Consider the following 20,771-nt stretch of genomic DNA (forward strand, 5'->3'; position numbering starts at 1 on the left):
AGATTTTTTTTAACTCAACTATTAAAAACTATTAATTAAACAAAATGATTTTAATAAGTTTATATTTTTAAATAAACCGATTTTTTTTTGAAGATCAAAGCATTTTTTAGAGGATTTAATAACGGATTTAATACGGATTTTTTTATAAACAAACCGAATGAACCTAGAATTAAGGAATTTTAAGAGGTTCAAAGAATTGGGCACGAAAATATGCCTTTTTTTTTGAAACAGAAATATGGCTAGTCTTGCAGTCTACCTAGAAAGGGAATAAATAAATACTGCAATTGGGTTGAATGAGATTTTGAATAGAGAATTGGGCTACTTAAATGACTGAGAGAGAAGGAATAATTAATTTAGAATTAAAAAACGAAAAAAATGAGAAAAGGACATGTATCTAGGAATGGAGGGAAGAGATGTGAGGAAGACACATAGGAATTCCACGTAGAAATTGCAATAGAAATTTGACCACCATTAGGACATATATCTAAGAAAATTAATGTTAATTGCACATATAAATTTGACCACCATTAAATCCTCAGTATAATTATATGATGAGACCGAGATAATGGGGGAGAGAAAATATGATAGAGATAGTGGGAGAAAATATGATAGACACATAGGAATTCCACTATGTGCATTCATACAGCAAATATTTGCCTTGCACATGACCAGGTATAAAACACCAAAGGGAGCTTGCAACATATTATGCATACTGAAGAGATCCAGAGAGGACTCTGATTTTGATACAAAATCTATAGGGATTTTACAGGCTCACAATGGTGACCTACCAACCATTTTAATGTAAAAACTTAGAATCTCATATGTCCAAGATGCTCACTGATAGAGTATAGACAACACTTTAAATGTTTCATGTCCCGAGAAGCATCCTCTATAGAAGAAAGAATTGCGACACTAACAATATATCAAGGGGAAAAGTGATAATAAGAAAACATGAACAAAAAAGCACACCTCAGGTAGCAGCCTCCATCTCTGTCTTTTGCCAACCCAAAATCAATTAACATTGCCTGAGCAATAATGTAGTTATTTATTTTAAAATTAATAATAAATCACTGGAAAAAATAAATTATTATTCAGCCTAGCAATTATCATGTGAAACACATTACATACCTAGCAAGTACGCCGGATTGAAGCATGTATTTTGCAGCCCTAAATAAAAACAAAAAAGAACAGTAAAAAAGGATTCTCAAAACATAAACCCATAAACATTGAGGAGTATAGGGTAAAAATGTAACCTTGGAGTCCATCAAAACCATCTCCAACGATGAAGGAAGCTTAGATCCAAAGTAGCTAGGAGTTAACCACAGCCTTACAACCTTCACAACAATGACCCAAGTTTCTTTGGAAGCATCAATCTTGGACACATCATCAACTCTGAGAGACATTTCAAGAGGGAAAGAAGAACAAATTATGAAGAAGATAAACACTTAATTCAGAAGGGACTGTGGATGAGGGCATCACAACACAACTACTTATATAGAAGAAGACTCTACATGGGTTGAAACCTTTGGATTTTCATTTCAAAAAAAGAATTATAAACAACAAAATAAGGGGGGATGAACAAACCATTATTGGGCACATATAGAGAAAAACAAAACACAAAGTCCCAATATCCATTAATGGGCGTGAAAAAAAAAGGGAATGGAGAATGGAATGTTGAGCCAATCAATGGAGGATAAAGAATTTGAAATTTATTCTGATAATAAGGAAGAGTGGTTCACATATATCAACGTGAAAACATAATGTGAGAAAGGAAATAAAAAAAGGGAGAGAAAAGGAATGAAATTAAAATTAAATATTCTTTAATAAATAGAAACAATTAATTACTTAGTGGGGCGGAATAAATAAAAAATAGGGAATGGAGAAATCCATTCAAAGGAGGCAACTAATTTAAAAAAATTCGAATATTAAGGAAAAAGGGACCAGATACATAAACTGTTTTTCAACAGCATGAGAAAGGGGAGGAAGAAGAGAGAGAAAAGGAATGAAGATTAATGTTAATTGTACATTGAAATTTGTCCAACATTAAACACTCAGAATAATTCTATACTTAAGCCAAGATAATGGGTTAAGATAAAATTAATGGAGATAGTGGGAGAAGAGGGAGAATGAAGGATGGAGGAATAAAAATGAATATAATAATCCTTAAGGGACACGTGTCGAGTTGTGGTGCAAAGGGAAGGGAATAAAATATTGCAAAATATTCAAGAGCTGAGGTTTTTGATAATGACATGCTTGGAATGTTACTGCTTTAATATATATATAGATAGATTATATATCTAAATCGAATCATGTACCCAAACAATCTAAATTGAATCTAAATTAAAGTTTTAATTGGATTTTTTAACCTTTTTTTATTTTTGGCATTTTTTTATTTTTTGTTTATTTTATTTTCATAACTAGTTGAATGACCCGTGCAATGCACGGGTGACTGTTATTATATAATATCTAAAATTTATGTTTGAAATTTTTTATAATTTTTTTTGTTCATAAAAAGCTTTTCATAATTTTTCATTGCACAAATATATAAATGTTTGTTAGAAAAAACATACAAAAGGTCTTAAATGAGTGTGTTGAAGCTGAGAACTGGCTTAGGGAGAAGAAGCAGCAGGACTCACTTCCAAAATATGCCAATCTTGTACTCTTGTCCGCTGAAATAAGAAAGAAAGCTGAGGCTGTTGATAGGTTCTGCAAGCCGATTATGACAAAACCAAGGCCAGCCAAGCCAGCTACGCCGCAGACACCACCAACCCCACCTTCTAAGGGTGGTGAGCAGCAGCAACCTCAGGGGGATGCTAATGCCAACACTCGTGAGAATGTAGGGGATAACGGTAATCAGGCCCCACCAGCTTCTTCTGAACCAATGGAGACTGATAAGCTAGAGAACTCAGGCTCTACCTAATCTTTTTATGTTGGTTTGTTCTCATCTCAAGTTCATGCTAGACTGGTGGGTAGTGTATATCTACTACCTTGTGTATGATAATCATATCAGTTCAGTTTGGCCTGGAAAAGTGGTTTTGGTTTTGGGCAGGATCACAGTGAGTGGCTGTCTGGTGTAGAACCCTTTGTTTGTTGGCTGGTTAGTTACTTGAGTTTCAATCAACATTATTATGATGGTCTCTAGAATCCAGACTTTTTCAAAAAAAAAAGGTTTTGAAGAGAAAATTATTATGTTTGGTCTGTCTTCCCAAATGCGGTGGGAATATGCCAAATTGACGTTATCCAAGTTTATAGATTATGTGTAACCATTTTTAGATTATAATGTTACTTTCCCCTACAGGACCTTAATTTCATTTTATGTGGGATTTTCACTTTCAAAAAAAAATAAATTAATCTCTCGCAATTATGACATGGGTGTGATGAAGGTCAAAAGTCTACCTAAGACATTGACTCCTATAAATTGAACTCTCAACCTAAAGATTCAAACAATCACTGGTTAGAAATATATATTTAAATTTGATTTTTTATGGATTCTATATATTAATATTTCATAAAAAATAAAATGCTAATGTTAAGTGCGAAAAATCTTTTGGATCATTATTTTACATAAGATATTTATGTTTAGAATCTTGTTAATGAGAACTCGTTTGGTATGTTGTATTAAGTATGATAGTATAAACTTATACAATACAATACATTATGAGTTTATTCAATATTTGGTGTTAATATTCTATTGTATAAATTTATTCATCAATCTACTTGTCTACATAAAATGATGAGTTATTTAATCCACCATATAAATGATGAATAAGATCTGATAATATTGTGACATATGAATTACTTGTGACCACCACCACTCTCCACCATTGCCACCACAAATAGTACACATTCCGCCATTGTCATGCCATCGCTGTATCGCTATCGCCACCACCAACCACTGCCAACTCCACTCCCATAAAGACCACCACCCTTTACCACCGCCTTACAACACTGTCACCACCACTGTCACTGCCACCACCGCAACGAACTCCACCACACACCTCCCCCACCACCCTCCACCACCGCCATTACCACTACCACCACTCTATTGCCACCATCCACCACTGCTGCCGCCACCACGACTACCAAAAACACCACCCTTCGCATTTGCCACCATAGTTGTCGTCTTTGCCACTGTCATTGCCGCAACCACCATCCTACAACACTACAATAATCACTATCAGCACTACTGTCGCCGCACTACCACATCCATATTCCTTCTTAGAATTGCTTCCACCACCCCCACTATTGCCACTACTACAACCATCACCCTTACTCCATCATTCTATCACAACCACTACTTCCACAACCACCACCCTATGTCACCACCACCCTTCACCACTGCTACGCCATAGTTTCCACTACCGCCCTTTATATCACATTGTCAATACAACCACCACAAACAACTCCCGAACCCCCTAATAATCGCTTCCACCACCCTTCACCGTAGAATATACCATCCAAATTATAAGGTACATAATTTTGAATTTTAAACATCATAATAATAATTATTATTATAATAATACTAATAATAATTGTAATTGAAATTTTAATGAGACAAATAAATCATAAACAATGAATTTAATAATTTCATTAATATCATCAATATGTTTAAAATTGAAATTATATTATGTATAAAAAAATATGTAGATGAAGTCATTTTTTAATGAAGAGAAACTTAGTCAACATGGTGGTGACACATGACATGGAATAGAGGAAGAATAATTCTCTTTTTTATGTATAACATTAAATTTTCAAATAAGTATTGATCATTTTTTGTTTGAAGTTTTCGAACCTTATTTTGATTTATGTTAATAGTTAATAATTTTTATACATACAGGAGACAACTGCATTGCCATCAATAATGATTGCTCTTTCCTCAACATAACTGGTATTACTTGTGGTCGTGGCCATGGCATCAGGTCAATCCCCTTAATGTTGAGATTATGTTATTGATATCCTTGACTTAAATTTAAACTCACTTTGGATTGTGTTGTTGATCTTTAGTGTTGGGAGCCTTGGGAAAGATGGAAAGTTTGAGACAGTAGAAGAGGTACATGTGAGAAATTGCATCTTCCAAGGAACAAAAAATGGAGCTAGGATCAAGACATGGCAGGTAACAAATCGACTATAATTACATTGAAATTCAAACATTATCGTTTTGATTTGTCAAAAAAGTGCAATTGGTTCTAGTATTAGATGAACTGCTATATATAAAGAAACAAGTGATTAAATCTCAATCAATTTATGTGTTTTTAATTAGGGAGGATCCGGGTATGCCAGAAAGATAACATTTGAAGATATTATACTCAATGGAGCAAAGAATCCTATTATCATTGACCAAAATTATAATGATTTTCAACGTAATGGCCCTGTAGTGAAAGTGAGTGATGTTACTTACCGTAACATCACAGGAACCACAGTTTTCGTGGAGGCAATCTCACTGAATTGTGACCCCGTTGGCTGCTCCGACATTGTATTAGATCATATTGACATAACCTTTGCATCTGCAGGGAAAAGTGCACAATCATTGTGTAAAAACGTTCATGGGACATTCACTTCATGGGTCACTGAACTCTCTCTTCCCTTCGCTCCTTTCCTTGTTGGGGGGAGACACCTGCTTCCTTAGCCTGAAAGATGGCTCGCCTACCTCTATTGTATTGAGTTGCCCCCTCGGTCTTGAACTAATGACTCTATCAATTCCATGTCCTATTCTCTGGGTATAATGAATACCACGCCGAACTACTTAACTTAAGCTTAAGGGCACTGGAAGAGTCTAGAGCGACTCTCTTCGTACTGCTAAGGAGAAGGTGCGGAGCGGAAAGGTAGAAAGGAAGTAAGAAGGGAGGTCACACTGGTGCCAAAAAGACAAAGATAACATCCTCCACCAAAGAAAGTAAGAAAAGCAAGACTTCCACCCCAGGGATACCGACTAAAGATTCCCATTGTTAACTGTTCTTGAGTTGAGACTAGCTGATTAGGGTTTCGAAGTAGTTAGTAAGACCCAATGCATTTTGCTGTGTTTACATCTCCTGTACTAAGTTAAGTTGCATTGGATTCTACATTTCTATAGTCCAGAAGAATCAGCTTTGTACTTTTGGGCTATTAGTCCCGTTTCAATAAAATCCTTGATTTTGTGCCAAAAGAAATAAAGATATCCTTGACAAGTTGCACTTTTCAAGTTTCAAGTTCTAGACATTGAAACTTCTTATTAAGAATTAATGTTGCTAGATAACTTATTTATGTGTTTGATTATCTATTATTGATATGTTAAACTAGTAAATCTATAACGGATCTATTAGTAAACTTTTCCCACTTCAAATCGTTTTTCATACACATGACTCAAGGATCAAACCAGTCAAACTTTTGTGATAATTGGTTGATAATCGGAACTTATTGGTTAAGGAGTTGTGGTCGACTTATATTTTTGTTTGTTTACATGTGGGAATGCATATTATATCCATATTGTGAATGAGACACCTTATAATATACAAAAAATATTTAATATGTGTGCCCCAAAATTGAAAAGGACGAAAAGATAGAGTCACTTTCTCGTGATGAGGTATTGGCTATATATATAGTTGAGAGAAAGGTGCGTATCATAGGAATGAGGCCATTTCCATTTCCATTTTTTTCATTCAATTGATTGATTGTTTCTTATTCTCAAGAAACAAAGAAATGTCACGAGAAACCGTGTACGTGCAGCAGTGTAAGGGCGTTAATGGCCTGGACAAGATCATTCTCAGGGAAGTTCGTGGTTTCTCTTGCGAGGTATAATATCATTCTCATTCTCATCCTCAAAACGCGATTTCAATTTCAATTTCAATGATAATTCCATTCTTTTGCAATTTGCGAATTGCGACCACCGCATATGTTTTTGAATTCTTGCAATGAATTCACAATTGAATTGAATTGAATTGATGGCTATTTTCTTGATATGATCCATAAACAAATGAATTAGTACAATGCAATCCCTAATTACAGAAACAAATGAATTTTTCATTTTATGGATTGTGTGTTTTCATGCAGGTGTATCTTTATGGGGGTCAGATTACATCTTGGAAGAATGAACTTGGGGAAGAATTGCTCTTTGTCAGTGGTAAGGTAAGCAATCACATCATCCTGCAGCGTTATCTTACTTTTAGGTTTCATGGATCTTCCCGTGACTAGGTTGGTGATGGTGATTTGCCTAAATTATGATCCATTTTTCCCCTTTCACGCATGTCATAATCATGAATAGTAGTATTAGAATGTGGGTTTTTTATTTGGCAAAAAGAATTAGAACACTTATATCTTAGACATTCAAGCATATATGTAATCTAAATTATACTTGTATCGAGAAAATTTACATAACTAGTTAATTAGTTTCAGTTAGATACGCGTCTTAAAAGGAAGTGACATGACATCGTATATTGATCGGTTAAATTCTAAATGAATCAATATGGTATTTCTAGTTTTTATGGAATATTGTCAGGAACCTGATTATAGCAGTTGATTCATCTCCAGTTTGGGTTTAATACTGTTTGTTATGTTTTTTTCGATGAATCACTGCAGGCTAATTTTAAGCCACCGAAATCTATACGTGGAGGCATTCCGATATGCTTTCCTCAAGTATGTGTATCTTCTTCTTGAGCTTCTTTATTTTCATTCCATTTAGTTTGTTTCTTTAAGTAATTCTTCTACACAAATGCAGTTTTCAAATATGGGCTCTCTTGAACAACATGGATTTGCAAGGAACAGGTTATGGACCTTAGATCCTAATCCCCCACCATTTCCAACAAATAGCACCAGCAGAGCTTTCATTGATTTGATTCTTACGAACTCTGAAGAAGATACAAAGAATTGGCCTCACAGGTATATACCCTAACTTAGATAATTACTGTCACTGTCAAGAAGGGAGTTTGATATTCTTAAACCATCTCTGTCTTCCTTTGTATTGTACTCACCCCCTCTCCCCAATCTTTTGGTTTAGTAACTTGGATTAAAAGAATATTTTATGATAATTTGCTCGCAGATTTGAGTTTCGCCTGAGGATAGCGCTGGGACCTGGAGGAGATTTGATGATGACATCTCGCATTCGAAATACAAATACAGATGGGAAATCCTTTACCTTCACATTTGCCTATCATACATACTTCTACGTTACTGACATCAGGTTTAATTCTAGCCTTGGATACCAAATGATATATACATCTTCTAATGTCTCTCTTTACTCATGCAGTCATGCTCAATTCATGTTTACAACATGATCTTCTAATAATCTTAGTCAAGTGGCATACAACATGATCTTGCCTCATTCTCTCTTTAAATAAGTTTGCTCATTGCTGATTAAAACATATAATGTCATAAGTTGTTTTATGGCGTGGGAAATAGATAAATCCTCACCGACTTTTTTCATTAATAATTAAATTTGATATTTATGGAAAAGAAAAAACTATAGTGCCCGTCTTTTACTTTTTATGAAATTTTGGAAACTTTAGTGTCCGTCATTTATGTTTGAATACAAATACCTTATGCTTAGCCTGTTCTTAATAAAAAGGTACAAAAATCTAAAACATTCTTGAACAACTTTTAAAGGTATGAGTTATTGTAAATTTGAATATGTAACATTTTTGTATAATAAATTTTTTTCAGACATTTGCATCACTGAGTATTGTGGTTTGCATTTGGTTTGCATTTGGTCTTGTTTAATGTCTCATCACAAAATTGTGTTCCACTGGGATTTAAGACTTGCAATGTTTGCAAGCTAATTGCCACCTTGCTTATTTTCAGTGAAGTTCGGGTAGAAGGACTAGAGACACTGGATTATCTGGACAACTTGAAGAATAGAGAGAGATCTACTGAACAAGGGGATGCTATTACATTTGAGTCTGAGGTTAGCTTCTGTTATAAGTGGAGTAGCTTCTTTTGTTGATTATATTTTATTGGTTCAATTAAGTAACAGTTGCACTTTGGTTTCTTTGATGGTGAAGGTGGACAAAACATATGTAAGTACGCCCACAAAAATTGCTATCATAGACCATGAAAGGAAGAGAACTTTTGTATTGCGGAAAGATGGGCTTCCTGATGCTGGTGAGTTTAGCCGTATTAACATCCTTCCTTATGTACATGTTGATCGTGATAAATTTGATATGAGATGGTGAAGGTTTTGAATGAAATGGTTGGAGAAATGAATGATCAAGGATCTGTACAACCTTTATCTTCTGATACTCAATAGTCATGGATACTGGATAGGTTGGGTATACATATATTTGGCAAACAATAACCCATTCAGGAAATCTAATTTCATTGAAGTTATATCTCAGGATTCCTTTTAATGTTACGTAATTGACTTGTTCATATTCTGTATTGAAATTGTGAATATATATCTATCCAAACTGCAGTTGTGGAGACTTGGGACAATGAAACTGGTTTTGTCTGGTGTTTGTGGTATGGTGTTGGAAACAAGTTTGTTTCAGTGTGTAATAGTAATGCCAATTTTCTCTGCAGTGGTATGGAACCCGTGGGACAAGAAAGCAAAGACTATATCTGATTTGGGGGATGATGAGTACAAACATATGCTCTGTGTTGAGGCTGCTTGTGTAGAAAAAGCAATCACTCTCAAACCTGGTGAAGAGTGGAAAGGAAGGCAGGAAATATCTGCAGTTCCTTCGAGTTATTGCAGTGGCCAACTGGACCCCCGGAAAGTACTTTTAAATCACTAGAAGAACGGTTCAGTTGCATCTTCGTACAGGTACTTCACTGAATCTTGATGGATTGCAAAAGTTATATCAAGTTATTATGAATTTTATTAGATAATGTTTGATACCAAATTTATTTCCATTGGTTGGATTTTTTGGGTGAAACTAACCTTACAAAAGTTATTTTGTAACTTCATATATAAAATGAAACACAGGATTAAGGATTTACTTATATTCTTAGTCAGAGATGGTCACCTGTCCCATAGAGTTTCCAGTGTTGCATTATTTGCATTTGTTGCTTGAGTTATATCATGAATGTCATGTGATGTTATTAATCCAGTGAATTATTATTTTTAAAATTTTTTTGTTCTGACTTTCTGTAGAAAGACAGCTTTAAGCTATCAATTGTTTGAACATTTTTTTCTGTTAGTGCAAGAAAATTGCCAATTGGTGAATCAGTAAATTAATAATATGGACTGGAAGAAAATTTTCAATCTATTATTGCAACATGGTCCCCTAATCCCTTCTTTTTTCTTTATCAGGGTTTGATGCATTTACTGATTTAAGTGAATTTCTTGTAGGATCTTTGATGCGTTAATGGTGCTGTCATTCTCGCTCAGATTTTCTTCAGGTTCAAGGGGGGGACTATCTACAAAATTGTCAATGTCGCTTTTGGCCTTGAGTATGTTCAGCTGCTTGGGGCAGAGATGAAGTAGGTTGCTGAAAAAAGAACTTGGTATTTGTAGATCTGCCCAAATTTTTCCTTTAGGAGAATAGAACATTGCATCCCTAGAGGCATATATCCTCTTTTATTTGAAGTTTGAACTTTGAACACCCGTCCCTTAAAGTTAATAGTAGTTGTATAATTTTGTTCTTATTCTTTTATTTGTTAACCTCATTTCACCTGTTTAGGAAACATTTCTCGGTTTTTTTCTTGATACATTGCATTGAATATGATCAACCAACGCTATCCAGTTTAAGGGGTTCCTTACTAAAGGCACTTTCTTTCCGTGCTTCTGAAGTCCTCATAAATTTCCATTAAGGGTATCTTACATTTTTTGGGGGGAAGACTATCATCAATTTATGATTGTGTATGATGTGTCGAGGTTTGTCCCTCCTTCCTTCACCTTCTTAAGACATCATTGAACCAGATTTTAAGAAATAGTAATCGATCTATTTACTTTTGGTAAAGAAACTAATACAGTATGGAGGATAGACAACTGTGAAATTGGTAAAGGATGACACCGTAATCCTAATTTATAACTGAACTTCTTCCCATTTTTCCTTTTCTTTCTGCTGAAGTATTCTTCTTTCGGATCCTCTTCTTTCTGCTTCTTTTTAGTGCGTGGAAAGCCATCTTTCCTCGCGGGTTTCCAGAATTATGCTGAAAGTAAGGGGAAGACTGGGGAGTCGTTGGAGAATAAGTATAGGGGAACCGGTGATAATAATTTGGAATCAGGAATTGGATTTTTGGAATCAGACTGCTGGGCATAGTGCCCAGCAGTCTGATTCCAAAAATCCAATTCCTGATTCCAAATTATTATCACCGGTTCCCCTATACTTATTCTCCAACGACTCCCCAGTCTTCCCCTTACTTTCAGCATAATTCTGGAAAGAAGCAGAAAGAAGAGGATCCGAAAGAAGAATATTTCAGCAGAAAGAAGAATACTTATTCAGAGGAAAAAGGGGAAGAAGTTCAGTTATAAATTAGGATTACGGTGTCATCCTCTATGTTCTTTTTATCTATTAGGCAATTTTATAACGTATTTGAATCAACTTATGTTTTCTTAGAATCAACTCTGACATTCAGAGGTTACTCACCATAGTTTCTGATCAAAATTGATTTTGTCATTAGAATCAAAATCAATTGTAGAATGTTACCAAACATGCTACTCTACGACTCGATCGAAGTTCATGTGTATTAGAAAAGCTCTTGGCGTGGCCTATACAAACATTGGTGTATTTACATATCATTGTCATACGGTACTCTACATTTTTCAATTGTGAGAGAGAAAGCATGATGGGGTTGTGTCATCAACTCATCATACTGATTTGGACTTAAGTAGTAAAGACCATGTATTATAACTATACCTCTGCAATGCTGACAATGAGAAGACACTTGCAGAAGCACTTCTAGTGATAAAGCATCAAAGTTGAACGTTGTTGGTTAAGTGTGATTGGATTCTGAAGCTTCACTATGGTTGAACCATCACTTTCTGTTCTTTGAAGCATTTCCCACATCACTTGTACGTCTTCATACTCACAAGTCTGTACATCATCATGAAGCTTAAGCAGCCCTGCCCCTGCACCAAACACCAAAATGCACTATCAGTAACACTAGTCCCTTTGAGATGCATATATTCTTAGTTAATAACCATCACTACTAGATTCTCAAAAAAACCATCACTACTAGAATATACTTATAAGAGTAGTTTTATTGCAGCATGTTTAGATAAGCTTTTATTCCATCAGAATTAATTTTTAAAACTCAGATATAAGCATTGAATCAATTATTAAAGGATTTTCAAACACTTCTCATTTCTTATATTCACATAAATGTAAACGCTATAAAAATAAGTTCCCAATACTATATAGTATATACTATTTTAGATCCTTTTCATTTATATAAAATATCAGCAAAGTATATGATCATTTATAAAGTTATACAGAAGACAATTTTACACCATCCATTTGTCTGTTCTTTTTTTTAAAGGTGATTATTTATAAAGTTTATATCCTCTTGAAATAAAAAGGTAAGTAGATTTGATATTTTAGGACAAAGAAATCATTCTAGACTAATTAGAAAATGAGAATTTAGAATATTCTTATGAAGATGCTTGATGTTAACCTTAGTCCACAGGCATCACTAAAATGGAACTGAAATAATAGAAGGATGTTTTTCATGGCTATTTTCATAATCACGTATAAAATGTATTTCAATTTTTTAAAAATGGTACTGAAGAATATGCGAATCCTATCTTATCCCTCCCCTTTTGGAGCCCTGAATCAAGACTTATTCAAAGTAAAAACAGAGTGATTCTTAGGTTAGAGCAAGCCATTTTTCTTGTTCTTCTTCACCAACTACTATCATCACCATGTTAACAAACACTATCTATTACTTCTAATACGCCATATATCTTTTTAAGAGATCGAATTTGACATAACATGAGAAGCTACAAAAATTGTTTTGGTACAATTTCAATTGATTCATAATATGAGGCATGAGATGCTTGTGTTGGAGTATGAGAGACAAGGGAAAGAAGAAAAATAAGAGGTTGATGATGAGGGAGATGAAGATTGTACTGACCAGTCTTGCGAGACTTGAGTCGAGCAGAGAGAGCAAGCCAAACACGCCTAACAGGAAAAATCATCTTTTGCCAAATACTCACCACCATCATTCACCTCCTTAGTCCTTACTACTCTTCTTCTCCTCTTCTTAATGATTCACATCGACCACTCCACGCTCTAACTCACTACTCTATTGGAAATCACTTTGAAGAGGGTGGCTTGTATTGGATTAGATTGTATATTGGCAATCAATCATCACAATCTTTCTCTACCTTTTCAGGCAAAGTATATATCAAAACCTTAGATTAGACACCTTACCCCTTTTACTTGGAAGAGAGAAAAAGACACTTCTGAAACACTATGCAATGACTTTCTATGAGTGTGAGAGTTCCCCCATCCAGTGAGCAATATTACAAATTCATATACAGTGATAGTGCTCCACACCACACACATTTCATATCACCGACGCTTAATGTTCAATATCTAATACTATATTATTATTGCTAGTCCTATTCTAACCCATACATGCAATTTTTTGTTTCAGATGTATGATTTCCCAGTAATTTATTGTCCATTAATAACGATAATGATATAACTAGATCTATATTAAAGTGAGGTCATATTAAAATCATTCAATTTATTCAGATTGCCGTATTATTTCAGTAATTCTCGGATCAACTAGACATATGGTTCCAACAAGTGTCAAATAAAAATAAAAATTTTGGCCGGCAAATTTGAATGGCTAAATGCCAAAATGGAGAGCAAACCACAACCGCTCAGTTTGAACCACGTGTTTGTTCTGTGTTTAGAAATGAAAGGCCAGCCTCTTACTAAGATTCTATGTTTATACCGGTTTTGGTCTATCTAAATTTTTTCATTTTGTCAAATAACTTAGAATATGTCATATTAAGAAGAACTTATTTGATTTTCCGAAGCACAAAAAAAGGAACTTATTTGAGTTTATCTTTATCACATAAGTATTTACTTAAGTGCTTGAGAGAGAACTTTTTTTGCAACGAATGTTGTTAAGACTCAACTTTGCAACAAGATCGAAGATGACATTCTCATAAAGTGTGTTTGTTAGTACTGGCATGGGTAGTCACGACGTCAAACCCATAGCATTACAACAAAACATCATTATCATGTTGAGTTATTTTATACCGTGATAGACATGCAACTTTAAGAACTTAATGATCGCTTTGGTGAGATTAATACTCAATTGCTCCTTTGTTTGGCTTATTTGGATCCGTGTAATTTGTTCTCTGTTTTTGATAAGGCAAAGGTGTTGAAATTTGCAAGTTTTTATCCAAATGAGTTCACTCCATTTAATTTAGAGGTGTTTGTTGTCTGGTGATGCACTAGATTCTTACATCATCGGTATGCGTAGGAATGATGAATTTACCTCTTTAAAAGGACTCCAACATCTTTCAGAGAAGTTGGTTGAAAAAGGAAAACATATTGTTTATCCACAAGTTTATCTTCTTATGAAATTTACACTGATTTTGCTTGTTGCTATGAATATTGTGAAAAATAGGTTGCGTAACCGAATGAGAGATACATGGATGAACGACTGTTTAGTTACTTACATTAAGAGTGATGTATTCAATATCATTGACTTCGAGCTTATTATTCAACGATTTCAGAATATGAAATCACGTAAAGGACAGTTATGACTTGTATAATTTATTAGTATAAACATATTAAAGTTATTTTTAATTATTTTTATCGATGTGTTCGTTTGAAAAATTTGAACCCCTAGCTCCGGGTCCTGGATCCGCCACTGAATACATCCCGGTTAATATGAGGTTTAGAATTAGGGCTCTTCTAGATTGGGCCCTAAAAGCGTGGGCTAGCGATTATCATATTGTAAAGGCGAGGTGACGAGAATGAAGTTTGCGGAGGAGAAAAATTCAGTAAATACCCTTCAATCGTCGTCTTCTATTGTAGGTCGTATATTTTGTTATTCCTCTCATTACTATTTATTATTACTTTAACATGTTTATGTTTAATAAAAAAATAGATAAACATGAAAGATAATTATTTTAAGATAAAAATAAATTATTTTAAAAATGTTTTTCTCCATGGCTATCAATATTCAATCTTGTTTTTCTTTTGGAAAGGAATATATATTCAATATAAATCTTGTGTTGAAATACAATGGAACAGTTTTAACTTGTTTTACGTTTAATATCATTAATGTTTCCTCATTAACAAAAAACTGCATAGAATGAAGTAAACGCTAACGTTACGAACCTGCACATATCTTCTATAATCTCCCCACTAGTTCTTCATGACATTGCAGCTATTCCCCGATCCAACCTTCATTTTTCTTGCACGTTCCGACTACTTGTTTTTCTTACTATTCTTCCTTTCTTTACATTTTGGAACCATAGTATATATTCGCTCAACAAGGGTTTATTGATTAATTAACCCTGTTGTCACACGAGATATCATTATGTGTATGAGTTTTATAAAACATGGTGTGAAAAGAAAAAAATTATAACCTTCTTACCATTCATGCAGCCTTCTTTCTTTTGAGTTTTGGCATGAAGATCGCTAAGGGCCCGTTTGTATTAATTCCAAGGGGAACCCAGTACTTCCTGTCCCATGATGCCGAACTTTTAGGTTTCAGATAGTATCCAAACAGGGAGTAATTAAATAGATGCAACAGAAAAAGCCCACGGTGAAGTAAAGGCTCTGGCCCAGTAATCCATTAAATCAGCCCATGGGCCCAAGTCCATTTAACCACCAATACCGGACGGTGGGTCATGGCGCGGTAGGTGAAGAAGATAAGTGGGAAATAGCCGAATAGGGAATCTCATCCACACTAACAAGATTGTGTTGCCACTTGCCACAGAAAATGATTTGGTCTTGTGGTTGGTAATGACAATGTTGACAAAAAAAAAAATGTATGATTTGGTTTTTTTAGTTATGATAACAACCGATACTCGGAAGACTAATTCATGACTCTACTGTGAATAAACTAAGCTGAATGAGGCTATGAGATGTTTAAAGAGTTTTTTCTACTAATTAAAATTAGGAGTCGAAACCTCTAACCACTTATTTAAAGATTGAAGTGCTCAACCGCAACAACACACTAACTTATCATTTGGTTTACTTGACATAAAAAGAAGTAGAAGCACAAACCAAAAATATTAGGCGTTTGATTTGACCACACAATTGCATTGCCAAAAATCATAATCCACCACTCTCACCAACTCCTCTAGTTACATTCACACCTCACCAACTATATGTTATCAATTTCCCATTTTATTTATCCTCTTCCAAAATTATTTCCTCATTTTCTCCATTTTGTCCCTCACCAACCACCACCTTAACAAGTCCTATATTACAACTATAGTTCTTGTTCATTTCTCAGGGCAGAGGAATTCAGCTCAGACTCCATAGTCCATATTCATACACACTCACAATTTCCTCTGTTTTTCTCTTCCTCTTCCTCAATCCCACCATGGCAATCGAGAACAAGGAGCAAAAACCAACCAAGGAGGAGTTCATTTTCAAGTCCAAGCTTCCTGATATCTACATTCCCAAACACCTTCCCCTACATTCATACTGCTTTGAAAATCTCTCAGAGTTCGGTTCACGCCCTTGTTTGATAAACGCTCCAACCGGTGACATTTTCACTTACCACGACGTGGACCTCAAGGCACGACGAGTAGCTTCTGGTCTCAACAAATTGGGTGTCCAACAAGGTGATGTTATCATGATCCTCCTCCCTAACACTCCAGAATATGTGTTTTCTTTCCTCGGCGCTTCCTTTCTCGGCGCCATGACAACCGCCGCAAACCCCTTCTTCACCGCCGCTGAAATCGCCAAACAAGCAAAAGCTTCAAATTCCAAGTTGATCATAACACAAGCGTCTTACTATGAAAAGGTGAAGGACTTGGATTTGAAGCTGGTTTTCATTGATTCTCCTCCAAATGGGTACTTGCATTTCAGTGAAATTGCTGATTCTGATGAAAATGAAATGCCAGAGGTGAAGATCAACCCTGATGATGTTGTAGCATTGCCTTATTCTTCAGGAACAACAGGGCTTCCAAAAGGGGTTATGCTAACACACAAGGGGTTAGTTACCAGCATTGCTCAACAAGTTGATGGAGAGAATCCAAACCTCTATTACCATTGTGAAGATGTGATACTCTGTGTTCTTCCCCTGTTTCACATTTACTCTCTGAACTCTGTTTTGCTCTGTGGCTTAAGAGCCAAAGCTGCGATTTTGTTGATGCCCAAGTTCGATATTCATGCTTTGCTGCCTCTGGTGAACAAATATAGAATCACCATTATGCCGGTTGTGCCGCCGATTGTTCTGGCCATTGCTAAGTCCCCTGATCTTGAGAAACATGATCTTTCTTCCATCAGGGTGTTGAAATCTGGTGGAGCACCACTTGGGAAGGAGCTTGAAGACAGTGTCAGGGCCAAATTCCCCAAAGCCAAACTTGGACAGGTGAATATTCATTATATAACTTTTTCTATAGCTATCTGCCGCAAATTCTTGACTCTTGATTCTTACATTAAATGGTTTAAATTGATTAGTCAAAAGCTGAATTGGTCGAAAATTTTATACACTTGTCATTTTACTACTTGCTATTGGGAATAGTAGATGATTCGAATTCCTAATTACTTGTTTAAACTTAAGAAATTGGATTAATTGATTTTCTAAATTGTTTATGATTAGCTTAGGAAGAAGGTAAGGCTAATAAATTGATGATCAATTTTTGCAGGGTTATGGGATGACAGAGGCAGGTCCAGTGTTGACAATGTGTTTATCATTTGCTAAAGAGCCGCTAGATGTGAAATCAGGTGCATGTGGAACTGTTGTGAGGAATGCAGAGATGAAGATTGTGGATCCCGAAACTGATACTTCTTTACCTAGGAATCAACCTGGTGAAATTTGTATTAGAGGTGACCAAATCATGAAAGGTATTATATCTAACTCAAGACAACAAACTTACTCCTATTCATTCATTCAATAATATTAGGAGGGGAAAATGAATAATTTTAATCAAAATTAATTATAATTAGTTTTAAATAAATATTATAAAATCTTAAGAATATTAACATGATGTTTAATTATTTTTTATTAATAATTTTATTTAATACGTCTACTACCATTTAAGTCATAGGAATCTTACATTCGCATGACCAACCGTTTTGATATGTTTGACAAAAAAGATAGGTAGACAAAAAAACAATTTATAAACTATGCAGTTTAATTTGTGGCAGTTCTTGCTACAAACTACATATATTTGAGGTGTTGTCATTATAATTAGGCTTAATTACAACTTTGGTCCCCGATGTTTACCAAAGCCACGATTTTGGTCCCCACCTAATTTAATTACATGGATGGTCCCCGACGTTGTAGGTCGTGTGCAACGTTAGTCCTACCGTTTATTTCTTAATGGAGGAGGCTTACGTGGACGTCTAGTTGGAGAGAAAAAGGAGATCCGAGGAGAGAGGGAAGCACGTGAGTATCACGTGAACTCACGTGAACCTTATATGAACTCATTATACCCAAATCTGAAACCCTAGGGATCTAAATCGCGTTACCTTCTTCGTTCCAGGGAGGTCAGGGGTTTGGGTATAATGGGTTCAGATAAGGGTCACGTGATACTCACGTGCTTCCCTCTCTCCTCATACCTCATTTCTCTCTCCAACTGGACGTCCACGTAAACCTCCTCCATTAAGAAATAAACGGTAGGACTAACGTTGCACACGGCCTACAACGTCGGGGACCATCCATGTAATTAAATTAGGTGGGGGACCAAAATCGTGGCATTGGTAAACGTCGGGGACCAATCAGTACTTCTTCTTTGATCTTAATTCAGTACTAATCCACATTTTAAATTGTAATAAGTTACTTGAAATTTGAAATACGAGTTCACTTATCTTGAATAAATGACTCAATATTTAAATGTGTAAATGAGAGATTCTCATGACTGCATAAAATATACATTTTTAATCAATATATATAAAATGTAGGTAGTTCCAGCCCAGAACAAAATTATATCATCGTTTGATAGGTAGTTATTTTAATCGAGTTGGTGTAACTTACTAACTTATTTGGAAAAGAAAATATGAAACTTTACTGTTTTTTGCACCATCAAATAGTAAATTATGAAGAAAAAATCAAATACAATTAATTATAAAATCATTCATTTTGAAAAATGAATATTCAACGCACCTTGTATTTATCGCTTAGTCTACACCGAACCACGAAAGTTCCTTTGTCTTCAAAAGAACTTCCAGCCTTTGGTTAATGTTGAAGTATTTTAATAAGCGATGACTTATGTTAAGGCATCTCCAACAACAAATCTTCATTTGTCAAGTAATGCTTACTTGTTGTCAAAGTCACAACACTTATGCATAAAAAAGTCATGAAATGAGTCTTGGGTAGCATGCCAACCCTGAGGAAAGTGAGTTCATTCAATTATGTATCATTGCCGAAAACATAGATTTTCACCTACCAACAATATTATTGGCAACTCCACCTTAGTAGACCACACGATTGTTAAAGTATAGTACTTAAATATAAGAAAATGAAGGATAAAAAGCTTTTAGTATTGTCTGCCACTATTATGTTAAAAAAGTACACTTGCAATAATTGATTTATTAAAAAACATGTTGAGTTTGAGTAAACAGTTTAATAAAAAAAAATAATGTTAATAAGTGTTTATTGTTTGTTCATAAACTACGTGCTTTAAGTAATTCATAAAAATAAATTTAAAATAACTTATAAATGGGTCATATATTTATATGTATAAGTTTTCTTTAATACTTGCATAAGTGATTATACTATATGATAAGTATAAATAAACTCTTTCAAAGGTAATAGTATTTTAACAAGGGATTTGTTCTTTGTGTCACTTAGGTTATCTAAATGACCCTGAGGCTACTGAGAGGACTATAGACAAAGAAGGTTGGTTGCATACAGGTGATATTGGATACATCGACGAAGATGATGAGTTGTTCATCGTTGATAGGTTGAAGGAATTGATCAAATATAAAGGTTTTCAAGTGGCTCCAGCTGAACTCGAAGCCCTTATTCTCTCACACCCTAAGATCTCAGATGTTGCTGTGGTCCCGTAAGTGCACCAAATTTTGAAAAATGCTTATAACACTCATTTTAATATTATTATTGATTGATTGAAATTCATATATGTTACGCTTCTAGTTTAGCAAGACTCATGAAATTCAACTAATCAACGAGAAAATGTTACAATTGAGTATTAAAGTGAGAGTTACTTGTATTTCTTAAAAAAATTGTTTGAAAAACGTTGGAAATGGAATCCCTGACACTTTGTAATTTTTGTTCAGAATGAAGGATGAAGCAGCGGGTGAGGTCCCAGTTGCATTTGTGGTGAGATCAAATGGTTGTACAGACACTACTGAGGATGAAATTAAGCAGTTCGTTTCCAAACAGGTAAAAAATAATTAACCATTTTCTGCTTTTTTTATAATTTTTATCAGCAAATGCATCCAATCTTATGATCTTAATAATGTTTGTGTGTTTTGCAGGTGGTGTTTTACAAAAGAATAAACCGGGTGTTCTTCATTGATGCCATTCCCAAGTCACCCTCAGGCAAAATATTACGAAAGGACCTAAGGGCCAAGCTTGCAGCGGGTGTTACCAATTGAATAATGTATTCTCGTGCATTAAGAAATTACACATTATTAGTGTATGATATTAGTGCGTGTACTCGTGCGATGTACGAGAATATATACATCCGATTGTGAGATTTTTGTGAAATAAAATCTTAAAACAATGATACTCCTTCCGTTTCTCAA

General features: G+C 34.8%; 4 protein-coding genes and 1 long non-coding RNA gene across 5 annotated transcripts; 4 read left to right on the forward strand and 1 right to left on the reverse strand.

The window, feature by feature from the left end:
* The first annotated feature begins 565 nt into the window (after positions 1-565).
* Positions 566-3,317, forward strand: LOC130744653 (heat shock 70 kDa protein 15-like). The gene is made up of 2 exons (XM_057596820.1): positions 566-672; positions 2,560-3,317. Exons 1-2 carry the CDS (start codon positions 566-568, stop codon positions 2,918-2,920), a joined length of 468 nt encoding a protein of 155 aa, XP_057452803.1. The 3' UTR covers positions 2,921-3,317.
* Positions 2,955-5,626, forward strand: LOC130744654 (probable polygalacturonase At3g15720). The gene is made up of 5 exons (XM_057596821.1): positions 2,955-3,056; positions 3,584-3,608; positions 4,838-4,919; positions 5,005-5,113; positions 5,261-5,626. The coding sequence occupies exons 1-5, from the start codon at positions 2,955-2,957 to the stop codon at positions 5,624-5,626; spliced, it is 684 nt and encodes a 227-aa protein (XP_057452804.1).
* A 951-nt stretch (positions 5,627-6,577) lies between these two features.
* On the forward strand, positions 6,578-10,610 carry LOC130745666 (putative glucose-6-phosphate 1-epimerase). Its single transcript, XM_057598028.1, has 9 exons — positions 6,578-6,768; positions 7,027-7,101; positions 7,552-7,608; positions 7,691-7,851; positions 8,012-8,152; positions 8,770-8,872; positions 8,970-9,069; positions 9,487-9,730; positions 10,259-10,610. Exons 1-8 carry the CDS (start codon positions 6,676-6,678, stop codon positions 9,699-9,701), a joined length of 945 nt encoding a protein of 314 aa, XP_057454011.1. The 5' UTR covers positions 6,578-6,675; the 3' UTR covers positions 9,702-9,730; positions 10,259-10,610.
* Positions 10,611-11,578: 968 nt separating this feature from the next.
* LOC130745667 (uncharacterized) lies at positions 11,579-13,627 on the reverse strand. The gene is made up of 2 exons (XR_009021844.1): positions 12,985-13,627; positions 11,579-11,980 (listed from the first exon to the last, which is right to left on the reverse strand). It is a non-coding gene; the product is annotated as an uncharacterized LOC130745667 (long non-coding RNA).
* A 2,694-nt stretch (positions 13,628-16,321) lies between these two features.
* Positions 16,322-20,771, forward strand: LOC130745665 (4-coumarate--CoA ligase 1-like). Its single transcript, XM_057598027.1, has 5 exons — positions 16,322-17,430; positions 17,708-17,906; positions 19,855-20,068; positions 20,301-20,406; positions 20,502-20,771. The coding sequence occupies exons 1-5, from the start codon at positions 16,435-16,437 to the stop codon at positions 20,619-20,621; spliced, it is 1,635 nt and encodes a 544-aa protein (XP_057454010.1). The 5' UTR covers positions 16,322-16,434; the 3' UTR covers positions 20,622-20,771.

This window comes from Lotus japonicus, chromosome 3 (genome assembly GCF_012489685.1).
Source record: "Lotus japonicus ecotype B-129 chromosome 3, LjGifu_v1.2".
NCBI lineage: Eukaryota > Viridiplantae > Streptophyta > Magnoliopsida > Fabales > Fabaceae > Lotus > Lotus japonicus.